Source organism: Nanorana parkeri, unplaced genomic scaffold (assembly GCF_000935625.1).
Source record: "Nanorana parkeri isolate BGI_ZX_2015 unplaced genomic scaffold, ASM93562v1 scaffold898, whole genome shotgun sequence".
Classification (NCBI taxonomy): Eukaryota; Metazoa; Chordata; class Amphibia; order Anura; family Dicroglossidae; genus Nanorana; species Nanorana parkeri.
The window spans coordinates 38947-54200 of record NW_017307166.1 but is presented as its reverse complement, the minus strand read 5'-3'; the positions used below and the strand labels follow the sequence as shown (position 1 = coordinate 54200).

At 40.4% G+C, this 15254-nt stretch overlaps 1 protein-coding gene across 1 annotated transcript in view; it reads right to left on the bottom strand.

The window, feature by feature from the left end:
• Positions 1-670: 670 nt before the first annotated feature.
• The window catches only part of EIF2A (eukaryotic translation initiation factor 2A), a 42184-nt gene continuing 27600 nt past the window's right edge, over positions 671-15254 (bottom strand). The window contains exons 11-14 of the mRNA XM_018565883.1: positions 10185-10295; positions 8945-9061; positions 4852-4917; positions 671-794 (exon numbers count right to left, since the gene is read on the bottom strand). Coding sequence (XP_018421385.1) covers positions 729-794; positions 4852-4917; positions 8945-9061; positions 10185-10295 — 360 coding nt within the window. The 3' untranslated portion in view covers positions 671-728. The remainder of the gene's footprint in view (positions 795-4851; positions 4918-8944; positions 9062-10184; positions 10296-15254) is intronic.

Here is a 15254-nt window from a genome sequence, read left to right as displayed (position 1 = left end):
ACAATGAGAATGCATTCTAACTACTAACTGTAAATATAATTTGATGGCACTGGTGTCAGTTCTAAGATCAATCAGGTAGAATGAAAGTCCTTGCCAATTTTGCACTGTCCTTTTGAGATACATTACACTTTACAGAATGAATAAGCTTGTAAGACGTGTGCTAAACATTGTTGGCAGAGTATCTTCGGTACCATGCTTTGGGATTTCTGCTTCTAGCTCTTAAAATAGCAGTAAAGGCACCTTTGTTTAGGTGTTGGCTTAGACAACATGCCAGAATGACACTGCATATCTTTATTTACTGTCAGCTTTAACCTGCTGAACAAGGATTTGCAGGTTGATTTGTGTTGAGATAAGATGCTTCATCTGATTGGTCACCTCTATCACTATCACCATCTATTCAAAGATCCCCCATTTCACTAGTCCAGGCCATGTTTGAAAAGAACGATTTTAAAAGCACAGTATGCACCATGAAAAATGCAACCTAACCCTTAATTGAAACTGATTGTGCAAGTGCTTAAGTGTTAAAAATCATACATTCCACATTCTCCAGTTTTTGGATTTTCTGTATTGTAATGAATAAAATAAATTATTAACAGATGTTTAAACCTTCTTGTCCAGGTAGAAAACATTGCTTTTCAATAATATGCTAACTTCTCTCTCTCTCACTTCTCTCCATTATCAAGCCTTTGCACCATACATCATTGTTCATAGTTCCTCAGTACATTCATTCACACTCCAAGCTCTAAATCTTCGATTTCCTTTAGAAGTGCTTCCTCTTTTTCGATTTTCTCAGCCTGCGAAAGAGTAACAGTATGGTCAAATATTTCAGCAAAAGATTTTTTTAACTTTGCAATAGCTAGAGAGTAACTGTAAATATTAGCAGGGAAATGGTGGTGCGCTTTTATTCAGTAAACATTCAGAGTTCTTGTAACAATTCCCAGAATATACTTATTGACACAACCATCATATTTTGCTTATTGCATACAATTCCATATTTTCATTGCTGTATTTTGTATATGGATTCTAAATGCTCTCTCTAGTGTCCATTTATCAGGATTTAAAGCATATGTAAACCCCAACAATGAACTTACATTTTTGCTTCCTTTTGGTCTGATAAAAATACCATTAAAATAATTTTGTTGTATCTGTCCAGTATGTGCAAAAAAAGCTCCTGCAATCCTGCTGGAAATCTAGTCCCATGTCCTGTGCACTCTGCAATGTTGATGGATCTCAGCTGAGAAAAGCTGCAGCGCCGCAGAGGACAAATTCCCTTCTCGTCTGGTTCCAGTGTGGGAAGAATCAAGTTCAAAGCGGGACAGGACCGTGGACTAAACCGTTACAAACCTGAGAAGCTTGCCTGCTCACTACATTCTGGTGAGTACCCATTATTAGGGGGGCCGCTGGATCAAAGAGAAAGGGATCAACAGGGACTTGTTTTTTGTCTTCCTTTCCCGACTTTTAACACCGCTCACTGAACATTGTTATCTTCTGATTGACACTTTCATCTCGAGATCGTTACTTAAGATCAGCCTAAAACTGATAGACTGCTGATTCTTTGTGTTTCCCATGGTCTCCGTTACATATTACCGCCTAAGCTATATATCATTTCCTTCCTAGCAGCATCTATAAGTGGAACGCTATCCCTGTATGCATCCCGGGATAGTGATCTATTCCAAATAGCATGCATTGTGATTACATGTGAAGTGCTGCTTATAGATGTGGTCACTGTCACCTGGCCAGTAACTTGAACATGTGACAGCTAAATCGGAGATTTGGGATTCCTGCCAAATTAATCTGTAGGTTCCTGCCAATGGAACCCTAAACCGCACATTCACACAGTGTGAAGGAAGCCTTCGTCTTTTTATAGGAATGTTGAGAACACACAGTAGGCTGAACACATTTGTAGTACAAAGAGATCCCTGGAGACTATTTACACAAGATGTTTTTTCACAGTATGAACACATGGAAACATTTAGGTGAACCATATACACTGTAACTTACTTGCCGCTGGTTAGGGATGAGCACATCCAATTAAAAGAAACCCTAACCCCATTTCCTTTTATATTTGTTTCACTGGGTTTCTGGGAAGGTGCAGGGTGACATCCAGTGCTCATCAATGTGCCTAAATAAACTGTTCTTATCCCACCCCACTGTCCTTTCATTTCCTGGGAGTACTGATGTCAGCCTGAAGTGTGATTAGCCTCATAGCACAATAAAGAGGAATAACACTCAGTTATTTGATGGGCCTGATTATAAAACCAGGAAAATGTATATAACATTTGCACTTCCGTCTACAGTAACACTGTTTTTAAAATTATAAGTAGGCAAACTTGAAAAAAGTTTTTTTTTTTTATCTGTGTTTCCTTTTTGCTTGTAGGTTGCAAAGCAGCAATATTTTACATTCTTGTTGTTGGGTTTAGATACACATCAAACCAGCCCATTCATTTCAATAGGTCTTTAATGAGCCTTAACTTACCTGAAATACATTTAAGCAATAGCTTAAGCATCTGTGCGTTGCAGTTATTGAAGCTATTTATTCTATACATGTGCATTTGGGTGTCATTCAGAAATATCAGCAACACACATATACAGCACCTAAAAGTGTGTTGCAGTACTATGTGCTGCATACTGTAGGTGTGAACGCAGCCTAAAGAAATTAAATGCTTTGTGTTATTCCTTTTAGTGCATTCTTAAAGTGCCACCCACCATCAGATTGCAGCTTACCGGTCTTTACATGTAGTGGCTACATTATTTCTCTTAACCCTTTATTGTCACTTTATCCTACCAGTAACACTTCCTGTCCCAGGATAACAACACTCACTATACTGTATCTATGGAAGAGCTGTGTTGTCACTGTGGGACAAGAAGCATGTTATGACTACAAAATACCTCCCCCTTTTCCTCATGTCCATAGCATGGGGGGAGGTGAACTGAGTAGTGCTGATAATGTGTGATTTTATTGCAACATTGTCAGGAAATTAGGAGCTCACCATACATCTAGCAGGATCAACAGGTATTAGTCTGTACTTGCAGCATTTTTAAAGAGAACATGGGTAAAATGTGGTTGTATAGGAGAGATGTGCTGAATGTATTTTTATTACATTTTTTCCTAACCGGTTACATTTAACGCAATGTCAACACACGCACAAAAAAGTGTGTTAATGCATGCATAGATCGTGACTACATGAGTGGTGTTTTCAGCATAGTATAGCTCTGCGTTGGAACGAGACTATAATAACGCCAGGGTCTCAATTATTATTCCCACATAAATGTCTTATTCTTATGACTGCAAGCATCCTCCATTTGTACAGTGCAACACCTTTCTCTTCTGAAGTCATGGTAACGGTACTTGGCCATCTGGAGGGGGAAAAAAATGGCCAATCATTTCTACCTCCCCTTCTTCACCTCTCATCTCCCGGTCTATGATTGGACAATGAAGCAGCAGGCCAATGATGAGGTCATCCCTTCCTGGAAGCATGTTCGGTGTTAAGCAAGCAAAGCAACAGAATCGTGACTGGCTCAGAGTGACGCCCCTCCCGTTCTCAGTGAAGGATACTGGTGTGCATGGGATTATTGGAGGCTTATATCAGCGGTTACCGTTCATTAATGGATGCTGAGAATCAGTGGTTACCGTTCATTAATGGATGCCTCAGTATTGAGGCATCCATTAATTAAATAGTTAAGCTTTTGTAAAAGCTTCTTTCTTTCCTTTATAAATGAAAGATAGAAGCTGTTACAAATACCTGCGATCCAGCATTTGACAGGTGAAATAGCAAAAGCAGAACACGACTCACTGCTTTTGCTATTTCACTTTTGACAGCTCTATAGACATGGGGCAAGTCCCGATGTTTGTAGGCGTTTGCTACATTCTTCAGCCAGCAATAAGAAACAATGTATTTCTTTTGCTGAAATGTATCAAACTTCTGATCGTCCTAGAGAGATCTAATCCTGTCATGCTGTCAGGACCAGTGTCACTAAGGTTATTAGTGGCTGTTCCCAAGTTTGGAGCAGCCCAATAATAAACAAACATTCAAAAAAATTAATTAAATTAGCAAGCAGTCATGGTGACTGCTTGATAAAATAGACAAAAACAATTACAAAAATTGTGTAAAAAGTGTAAAAAAAATAAACAAATGTGTAAAAAAAAAAATAATGAAAAACATATATAAATATATTTTTATAAGAATTATAAAAAAAATTTAAAAAAAATAACCCCTTACAATGAAAATCTGCAGCTGAGCTGCAGATTTGTTATTCACCCTAAGGGGTTCATTTTTTTAATTGAACCCCCTCATGATGGCGTTATTCAAAGTATGTCGCTGTCCCTACGTGTGACAGTCACTTCATGACAGTGACATTGTAGGCTACTTAACCAAACCATTATTAGTTTTAAGAGAAAGAAAATAGAATTTTATTTTTAGGCTGAAATCCTAAAGATATAAGGTGTTTCCAAATAAATGAATTTATTTTAATGCATTTTTTTTTAGCTGTGCTATTTAAAAAAAAAAAAAAACTGGGGAAAAGGTGTTTTCTTTATGTTTTTTTCCTCTCTTTTTATATGTTAGTCATACTAAGTGAGGCGTTAGGCACACATATGTGATCTGAATATATAGCCCTATTTGTCCCCTAAAAAACAATATATAATATGTGTGGGTGCACTTAGTAAGAAAGTATATTACTGTCACTTACGAACAGAATCTGAATAAAAGCTCAACCATGAAGGGGTTAAAATACTGGAAATCTTCACTGCAACATGTTTCGCTGCCATCGCATTACTAAAGCCTTCTATGACATTAACACTCGAGGACTAAATGCATGTTGTATTGAGCATGAACAAAGAGAGGACAATACCTGGTTCTTTTCTAACGTCTTGCCTGAAGCCTGGAGCTCTTTCAGTTGTTCGATTGCTTTCAGTTTCTGTCAAACAATAAATATATTGGTGCCTGAAGCTCATTGATTGCATTGGAAAACTACATAGTGTCAGATATTAGAAGACAAATACAAAAGCAACAGCACGGCCTGCTGAACATTTGCAGGTAATGCAGATATAGCGTGGTCACAGGGTACATACAGGTTTCTGAAGTTTGCATTCCATTCACAAATTACAAAAAATTAAGACAGAGATTAAGTAGTAGGCTATTACATGTAAGGCTTGAGAATATTCCCTGTGCTTAAAGAACATGTTCACGACTCGTCCCCCCTGCAGGTTCGTACTTACCTCTCCTGGTGCCTATGGCTCTGCAGGTGAAAATCTAGTGCCAGGCTGCCCATGCCCAGGCACTAATATCCTGTACACTGGAATGGAACTATACTGCAAGGAGAAATATTATTTTTAAATCTATGGGAGGTTAGTGCACAGGTGTGGGGTGCACAGAAGGCCGAAATTATTGGAGAAGGAAAATATAGACCTATGGGTGGTTTTGAGTGGTGACACAACTGTATTGAGAGGGCCAAGAAGGGAAATATTTTGCTCAAACACAAGCGTGTACTTTAAAAATATATATCCCAAACTGTTCAGTTTTTTTATTTGTTTTGGGTGAAGTGGACAGGGCTAAAACCTGCGTCACGTTTTGTTGTTGTCTGCCCCCCCACTCCCCCACCCCATTAGGTAGATTTATCTGCAAGTTCCTGACCTGGGGATCACCCAGGAGATCATGGGAATCAACCCAACAGGGACACAGGAAACAATAAAAACAAAACAAAAAAAACACCTTACACAAGATTTATCATCATGCTAATAAAAAACCTTGCGCCCCTACTCTAATCCCTAAAGAGAGCAGCAGGCACTATCCTCACGATCAAGTAGGAAAAACATACACAAAATTGAATGTGCGGCACAAAATTTTTTTTGGCTATAGTTGGCCCTTAAGGGGGTCACTTCAAAACCAGTGGCCACCCTTTACAAAGCACACTTAAGCAATGCTTGTATCTAAAAATTGTTTCTTGAAATGACTCCATTTTACAGTAAAAACAACAACAAAAATGTATGCCAATTGGTGCATTGCAATGGAGAAGTGAGAATGGACACATTTTAGGAGGACATTTGAACACTACTAATTTTCAGCATTCTCATCTCATGGGAATTATGTAAATGAGAAGGGAATTCATTTAGTGCAACAACTCTTCATTATAAGGAAAACTGTAGTAAGGAAGTGTGGAGGTTTGCATTACTACCTTTTCTGACAATAATAGCTCCCTGGCTGTCATGCTGACCCCTTATAACAAGTAGATAGATCAGGATGAACGGACTGACTTTCCAATCTGCATTCTTGTTCCAGTCAGTGACTGTAGCCAGGGAAAGCCATGCGAGTAGCATTTTTAGACGGAGGTCAGCAATCCATATTTCCTTTAGCAGAGGATTCCTTTAAAACACATGTGTAAATATATCTCCTCTCACATAGGTTTTCAAAACACTAACACACAACATGACATTCATTTCAATAAGCTAATCTCTTTCACATGCATATCAAAAACACAATGGAGGCCCACACACACCTCTCTTTGTAACAGCTTACCATTTACCTCCTTTTCTTTAAAGGGAATGCATAATTATTTTTTTCTACACTATTTCTAATGGATATTATGACATGGACATTCTCTTCTTGTTTGTTTAAATTAAAATAAAATATTGCATATTAACATTTTGTATTCTTCGAAGCCAGCGTGTCGAGCTTTGGGCTCCTTTTTATGCAGTGTGTTCAAGGCTGTCGCTTTCTTGTAAAGCCCTTTACAGAGCAAAAGCTGAAATGTACATACACAGGTGAGTGACTCATCTCTTAGCCTAAAAGCAGAAGGCCTCAGCTCTTCCATTTCTTTACTTCACCCACAGTTCTCCAGGAATGGTAAATTCTTACATAAGATGTCAAATGTTCAAAATAAGCAGAGCACAGCACATATAAAACGGGAAACTCCAACTGCATCATGAAAGCTGAACTTTTCTTCTTGGTTTAGACCGGAGAGGATGTGGTCAGAAAAAAGAATTGCTGAATGCAGGATAGATTTAAATGACTACGCATTTAAGTCAGTGAAACTGCGATGAAATTCAGTACCCCAAAAAATCCATAGACGACGATTTAAAAGCCCCTACAGGTTATCAGTTTAGAGATACGCATAAATATTGGCCCTATAATTATTTCTCTAACTCTGGCGTGCGTGGTGATACCCATATGTAGCGCGATCATCGTTTTTGCGTACGTGTTGACGTGAAGACACGCATGCTCACGAAGAGGGGAGGGACTTCAAAAATTGTATTTTTTAAATTATTTTTACATTTATTTACTTTAATATAATATTTTAAAACTGATATTTTTTTAACTTTAATTGCTATAACATATGAGGCTTACAAATCCCCCATGTGATAGCATAGTGGCAGTGACAGGTACTCTTTAAGGTGATACTGGGGGTCCAAAAGACCCCTAGTATCACCTTTCCACTTTAAATAAGCTATTGAAGTGCAAATTGCACTTCAATAGCTTATTGCTGGGCTTCAGGAGCCCAGCAATGACAGCTATGGGACCAGAAGTGATGCAATACGCTTCGCTCTCGGTCCCATAGTGCGGGGAGGAGATCGGTGAACAGACTCCTCCCCACCTTTCCGCTGACACCCAAAATGCCAGGCCTGGGCCTGCAGGAGGGGCAGCGGAGCTCTGGAAACACAGCGTGGCTGTCAGTCGGAGGGGAGTTGACCGGCCCGTAGAATCGATCTGGCTACAGCTGAGTAGCCAGAATCGCTTCTATTGTAAAGCTCTATATACCACAGGCCATGCAGCACAATGGTATGGCTGCTGGAGTAATAAAGTATTTATTTACAGTTTTCAAGACAGACTACAGCTGCTTAACGCTGACCTTTTCTTGTTACAGTTATTCCCTTAAAGCCTATCTCTGGGCAAGCGGAAAAAATACGCGCCCCGGCACTGCAAGGATTATTTGCTAATTTATGCCTATGAGGCCAAAGTAAAGCACTTTTACGTACCTGATCCACACACCCACGGCGGTCGACACTTACCTCTCTCCCCAATTGCTCCAGCTGGTGGAATGTCCCTCGGCAAGTCTAATGTAACCTCAAGTCTAATGCAGGACTATGGATTCAGTAGTAGACGTGATGAGGTCAGCAGAGCACAGGAGGAAAGACTGCGGGAGTCGGTATATAGTTTTTTGGTGTGCCTTGGGCCTTTAAAGGAGAACTATGGGGTGAGGGCTTTTCCCCATAGTTCTCCTAAGGGTCACGGGAGAACACAAACTAGCCTTGTCCCGTGATCCAAAGCTCAGTATACCGCAAGCTACAGCTCGTGGTATACTGAGACGCCGCAGCTGGGACGGATCCCGACAATACTGTCTGGATCCACCCAGCTGCGTGAGTGACAGCTGGCTCTGCCTATCCAGAGGCAGAGTCAGCTGTGCCCGCCCCCTCCCCCGTCCTTTTCGCCAGTCAGCGCTGGAGGAGCGGGCAGGGGGGGAATCCCAGCAGGGAGCCGTGAGTGGCGGTCACAGCTCTCTAGATGGAGAAGTGAGCGAGCGCCGGTATGTGTTCACTCACTTACCGATCTACTGAGCCGACCTGTGACAGTTTCATTGTCACAGGTCGGCTCAGATTATGAGGCTAAGTGAAAATCACTCACCTCATAATTCTCGTTTAAGGATAACACAAGGCATTCATATCTACATTTATACAACTGAGGACACACGGGAACAGAAACAAAAATGGCCTAAGAGGCATAACATTGAAATTAAGTCTTGCGCACAGATAACTATGCAAATTCCTTGTAAATTATGCAAATCATTTAAGTAGTAAAATTCATAACGTGAATGATGTGCTGTCATCATGACATTCCAGATAATGCATTTAACATATGAAAGGACATGGGACACATTGCGTAACAAACACGTATTTCCAGAAAAACAGAATGAAAAAAAACTAAAAACCCTTTTGTACATACTACCACACCTTTTTTAGATTCTTGATCTTTTTGTCAGTTTCAGGGTCTCCTGTTGTCACAGTGGCTGAAGCAATATTCTGGTTACTCTGCAAAACTTGTTCAGCAGGTTCATCTGCTTTGCCCTCCTACAAAGTAAGCACACAACCCCACAAATGAACACACAGTGGCTATTGCTCATCACAATGGTCTTCTAGTAAATTATGATATGAAGCAAGAAGTGACAAAGTCTCTGATATATTCCATAGTTTTTCATGTGTTTAAAGTGACACTAAACTCAGGAGTTAAGCCTTAAAAATACATTCAAAAAAATGCAAAGTATATCGGCTATTAAAAAAAAGCAGAGTGATTGACAAAAATGCATCTTATTTGTGTATCACTCAGCTGTAGATCCTCAAATCATCTCTGAATTGGTGCGGCATTGTCCTTCCTTCTGGAGGTTGTCTACTTATGTTCCCCATGGTCCCTGTGTGTGTTGTAAAGTAGCAACTGCTCCAAGCTCACTCCCGTGATAACACTACAACCTCAATACAAAATGAGTAAACTAAACATGAGATTGTAGTCCATCACAGGAGCGAGCTTGGAGCGGTGACTACTTTACAACACACACAGGGACCATGGGGAACATAAGTAGACAACCTCCAGAAGGAAGGACAATGCCGCACCAATTCAGAGATGATTTGAGGACCTACAGCCGAGTGATACACAAATAAGATACATTTCTGTTAATAGTCAAGGTACTTTAATGCATTTTTAAGATTCAACTCCTGAGTTTAGTATCCCTTTAATAGGGTTCACGTGACACATTTTCAAACAACTTGAAATATTTAACATTACATCAGAACGAAAACATTCTATTGATTGCAGATGTAAGTAAATCCAACACTGCCAAAAAACATTGTAGTAGAGACTCAAATGCTAGTAATTTCACAAAAGACCATCAGGCTCATTTAGGTAGGCAAAGCGTATATCTATAGCAACCAATCAGAACTGATCTCTTGGCAATGTAAAATCTGAGTGGCTGTGGGTAGTGACTACATTAGCCTGTATGTCTCTTATTGATGCATTTTCTGTATTATATAAATGCCTTAGCAAAACCTAGGCCAAAGTCAAAAGCCATTTTGCAGTTTTTTTGAACTTGCTATTTTGCTTGGGGGCAGTGTGACTGTATGCAAAAGTAATGCTTAAGGTGATGTGTCATATGGGTCCTGGCTGCATAGGTCTACCCTGCCTAATGGAAATATGTAGTACCTGTTTGGTGGCTTTCTTTGCCTCTCTCTTCTTTTGGTTTTTTAGTGCTGTTTTTGACATGGGTTTCTCAGCGGACTGAGGCTTGACACTTTGAGGCGGCTCATCTTCATGCTGTGTAAAAAAACCAAACCTAATTACATGAACGTTTGTTAAATATATTGTTTCAAAAGAAATAGTTTTAAATGTGTGCAAAACCTTGGTGATACCTTAAACTGACCATTATTGTGTAAAAATTGTTTTGTCGGATTTTATGCAGAAGGCCCTGTTAGCTTTAAATAGTGCCGTATGCAACCTGTTCCCTGGACATCAGCTCCTCCTCTTCTTTTAAGCCTTGCTGGTTGGTATAGGAAGTCATCACAGTGTTGGGTCAATAGTGAGGCCCAGGAGGGAGGCTGAAAGGTAATAAATCCACCTCATGAACCTACCGTCCCATCACTATATTTTTTAGTACTTTAGGCGAGCAATAGGAACATGCAGGAGGGGGCCTGGTAACACCGATAGGAACTATCAAAATCAGCATGTTACAGCTGTCTGCGATTTTGGACTACTAGAGCACTGGAGGGGTTGTGTAGGCAGATACTGGCAGACATCTGCATTTTGATGCTGCACCCTGTTTAATCCCTCTCTGGTACTGATAGATTCTGGGATGGCTCCAAGGAGGGAAGAGAGATGACAGATGCCGGGGGGAGGCGCCCGGTATTTTTTAAAATAGCGGTCATCAGCGGCTTGTGAGCCACTGATGACAGCTATAAATTTAAAGGGGACAGTCTGCTGAACAGTTCTACTATAAGCTGATGGTCGCTAAAGCGACTATCAGCTTATTGTAGAACTGTAAATGCTAGGTCTGTACGGCGTACTGAGCTGGCCAGCTGGAAGCACTTTTGTAGCTCCGTACGACGTACGTCCTTGGCAGCGAAAGGGTTAAAAGCAGACAAAAAACCCTGGAAAAGAATGAGCTCCTCCGGCTGCTAGTTAAGAATAGCATCAACACTGCACAAATAGTTTTCCCCGGGATTAGGCTTGCTCGGTTTACCAGCAGCATGCAACTTCTTCATTACAGGCGCAGAGCAGAATGGATCTACAGATTCTGGTGACAGCCAAGTATTTGTACAATGTTAATGCTGTTTTTATCTAGCAAACATCAAGAATGCCCATTTCTTTTATTGAGAATGGTAAGGGTTTTTTTTTACTTTCTGAATCCTTCTATACCAGTGAAAACTTCTCCCCCCTTTTCTTGCACGGGCATCCAAGGAACAGGAAGCAACAAAAAATGTCACCAACAGGGACACTAGTATAAATAGGATTTTTGTACACACCGTAAAAGCCTTTTCTATACAGTCATTGAAGGACACAGCAGAAACCTTGACCACTGGGTTACGTTTTTGCTAGTGTCCTACTCATACAGGTGGTGATATAAACCCATTGGTGAGAATTCTAAGGATCCTGTTGTGTCCTTCAATAAAAGGAAGAGAAAAAAAATTGACAGAAACTGTAGGACCCGTTTCCCACTAGCTCGTTGCTGAAATGCAGTGCATTGTGACAGCTCCGGTAGGGTGAATTGTGTCACACACTGCAGAAGCCGTCACCATTTACATTTTTGAAACTTTATGTGGAATGTACAAAAAATGTTTGTACACTCCATTCAGGTCCCTGCATGGCAGGACAGTGTGCTGCGCTGCCGTGCAGCAACCTGCTGTGGTATAGTTTTTAACTTAAAGAAAATGGAGTTAGGCTTTAATTTATATATATAACTATCCTAAACACCTTCGACTTATAATCTCTTACATTATTCTAAAGTTATAACATTCATATTTATCTGTATATGCTCCTTCTTTTAAGACTTCTACTTGCAGGAACACCCAGGGGTGGATGATTTTGTCCTATAATCAGAATGTATACATCAGGGGTAGGCAACCTCAGCACTCCAGCTGTGGTGAAACTACAAATCCCACAAGACATTGCAAGATCTACAGAGGCAGAAGCATGATGGGATATGTAGTCTCAGCATGGCTGGAGTGCCAAGCTTGCCTACACCTTAAATATATTATCCATGTTAACCAGTAAAATTTGAAAAAAAAAAAAAAAAAAAAGCCTTTGAAAAAAAAAAAAAAAAAATTAAAAAAAGGATGCCCGCCGTACCATCCGCTCACAAGGTACTGCACGGTGCACAGTGCCTTGTGGGGCGCTCGTGGGGCGAACAACCCGCCGAACGCCCTGACAGTTCTTGTGTTCGCGGAACACACGAACTGCCGATGTTCCAGTCAAACTCATGCTTGACTCGAACATCGAGCCCATCCCTAATTGTTACGTCTCAATTGTGTTTGCATCTTGTCAAAGTAAAGTGAAAAGTTATAAACAGGATGGAACAAAAAAAAAAGTAATATAACAGAGCATTACAGCGACTTTGGTATGATTGAAGTATAGGGGCTGACACTACAGACCGCTCCTGAAAATGCCATGTGCCTGGCTGTCTCTGATTTTGGTATGTTTCTGTCACAGTTCAGAACAATCATGCTGTAAACTGGTGTCAGAAAAGTGACCTATTTGTCTCATTTACAGCCAGTTAACTAGCGTTCTCAAAAGGAGAGTTTAGTAATGGCAGCCTTCATTAAGCTCTAAGGACAGTGCCCCTTTAAGAACATACAGCAAGTATATCAGTGGGCTAATGCCTGTTCAGTATAAAGTTGGGTGATAAAAAGAAATGGGGCTGATCACGCACATGTATTAGAGCTGGTATAAGAAAGGGAAGCAATGTTGACAATAACAACCACATTCAGACTTGACCTAAGGGAGTATGTATTGCCATAGGGAACAACTATTCATCAATGAAAAGTATTTGATTAGGAGTTAGCCCCAGTGTGATCCCCGATGCACCATTTTGCTAGATCTTATAATACTATTACCTCTATAGGTAACTTCTTGTAACACACAGTAAAGAAATGATGAATTATTTGTGCGGTTGTGTTGTACTAGGTAATGCGGTTTTCTTCCACATGTCTGTGCTGTTGAGCTGTGTGAAGTGTTACTTGTTCTGTACACATAATAATCTGCCTACCTAGAATATTGGAAACAATTTACTAGTCTAAAGCAAACATCTCTCAAATTGATTTGATATTTGTATGAGAAACAAAAGGTCCTCTATGACAGTCTAGTCTACATTAGGACACATGACAATTAAATTCTCCCGCCGCATTATAGGAAATGCAATAACTTCCGATGCTTTCATAAATCAGGAACATTTTACTTACAGCTCCTTACAACCATAACACCCCCAAACATCATGAGATGCCATTGTGTTCAGTCTACTGTCATTAAGAGAAAAAAGTCAGAAAGACCTGTGTCCATCTGTGTGCAAACTGCTTGCTGCATCCCTGGGGATCTCTAACATACACCAGCTTTAGGGTCTGTGTCAGGGGGATTTTGCTTGCATCAAACAGGTTCAGTATTCCCATACATGTCTATAGGAATGCAAAATCACTTGAAGCTGGATAAATGCAGGTTAGAAGGAGGTCAACTGCAGACAAAAATGTATCCAGTGAATGAATTCTGAATGACCACACAAGGGTCTCAAACAGTCAAACAGATGCCATTGAAACAAACCCACTCCATCACACAGGCCCTTACTCATGCCAAAATGTATTCTTCTGACAGAACCGGGGTCCAATAAACTGCCCTCTCCAAAATAGCACTGGCGCTCATAGATATATCTAGTATTCTGCCTACACAGACATGTTTCCTTTAGTGTCTGGAGCTGGACGCCAACACCAACAGTCTCATACTAGACCTCCCTGCAGCCTTACCACATGCCATCTTTAGTATAGCACCAAACAAACACATCCAATTCTTAAAGTGGACAACTTTTTACTAAAAATCGCAGCAGCGTGCACCTCTGCATGCCGACTTAAACTCGTCTTACATTCACTTGTTTTCCATTTACTTAAAAATAGAGTTCATCTCAGTTCTGGCACAAATTATGTATCTGCCCAAGCATTGCATTCTGGGAAGGTTACATCAGCAGAGCATTACTGGGAAATCTCATCTGCAATATCATGAGACCACAGGGAAAAGCATCTATCTCCCCTGAGATGATGTACATGGTCACATGTCCTAGACACATGTACCAGAGTTCAATGAAGTGAATGGAAAGCTAGTAATCTGCCCTTAGTTAACATGGCCACTGTCAGAAGACTGGGGAAGAAAAGAGAAAAGGTATGCAAGGAATGCAAAGCCGGCAATTATCTAAAATGTGTTTAGTAGATTGTCATTACTAAACATTTGTAAAGATATTTTAAAGATATGGGTAATGGCCCGCTTTAAGAAAGCACTGTGCTAGGAAAAAAATAAAAAAATAAACCCTACTTGTCAGCATGCACCAGAACATTCTGCCGTTTTCTTCTAATTATTGATGAGCATCTCTAATCTCTTGTAATAAAGGAGTTCTAATTTCAAAAGAAACAGGCCATAAAGCTGAACTTCAGGCTCTCCGCTAGATACAAGGATGATCTACATACATGGGAGCAGTTTTACCTGCCAAAAGATTTTTATTTCTGTATATCCAGTCCGAAGATATACACAGCTCTGCCACACAGCAAAGCCCTGTCTAGCTTGGGAGGGGACCTCATTTCTCTTAGTTAATGCGAGCAGCCTGCAAAGAAAAGAAGGAAAACACTAGCCTCTTCCAAGAGTGTTGAACCTCTGCGCTGTGCTCAGTGACTCCTCCTGCCAATCTCTATAGCTGGCCATATACTGCTCTATTTTTTTCCCTTCAACCCGTGGGCTCAACAAGAAAGAGAGCAGATTCCTCCAACAACACTACAAGCGTTGATGAGCCAATCTTTCTCCTACTATCAGCATTTTCCTTGATAGCACATGAGTAGCTTCCTCTTCCAGTCCAATCTCTGCTGTATAGAGACTGCAAGAGGCTTATACCAGCTCAAATTAAATTCAGTTGCTTACATCGCTTGCATTAACAATTTAAAAATGTTATATTATATTAATAAATATAGAGCTTCATTAATGGGGGGTTTTTTTTGGGGGGGGGGGGGGGTTTGGTGTTTAATTTTGTCAACG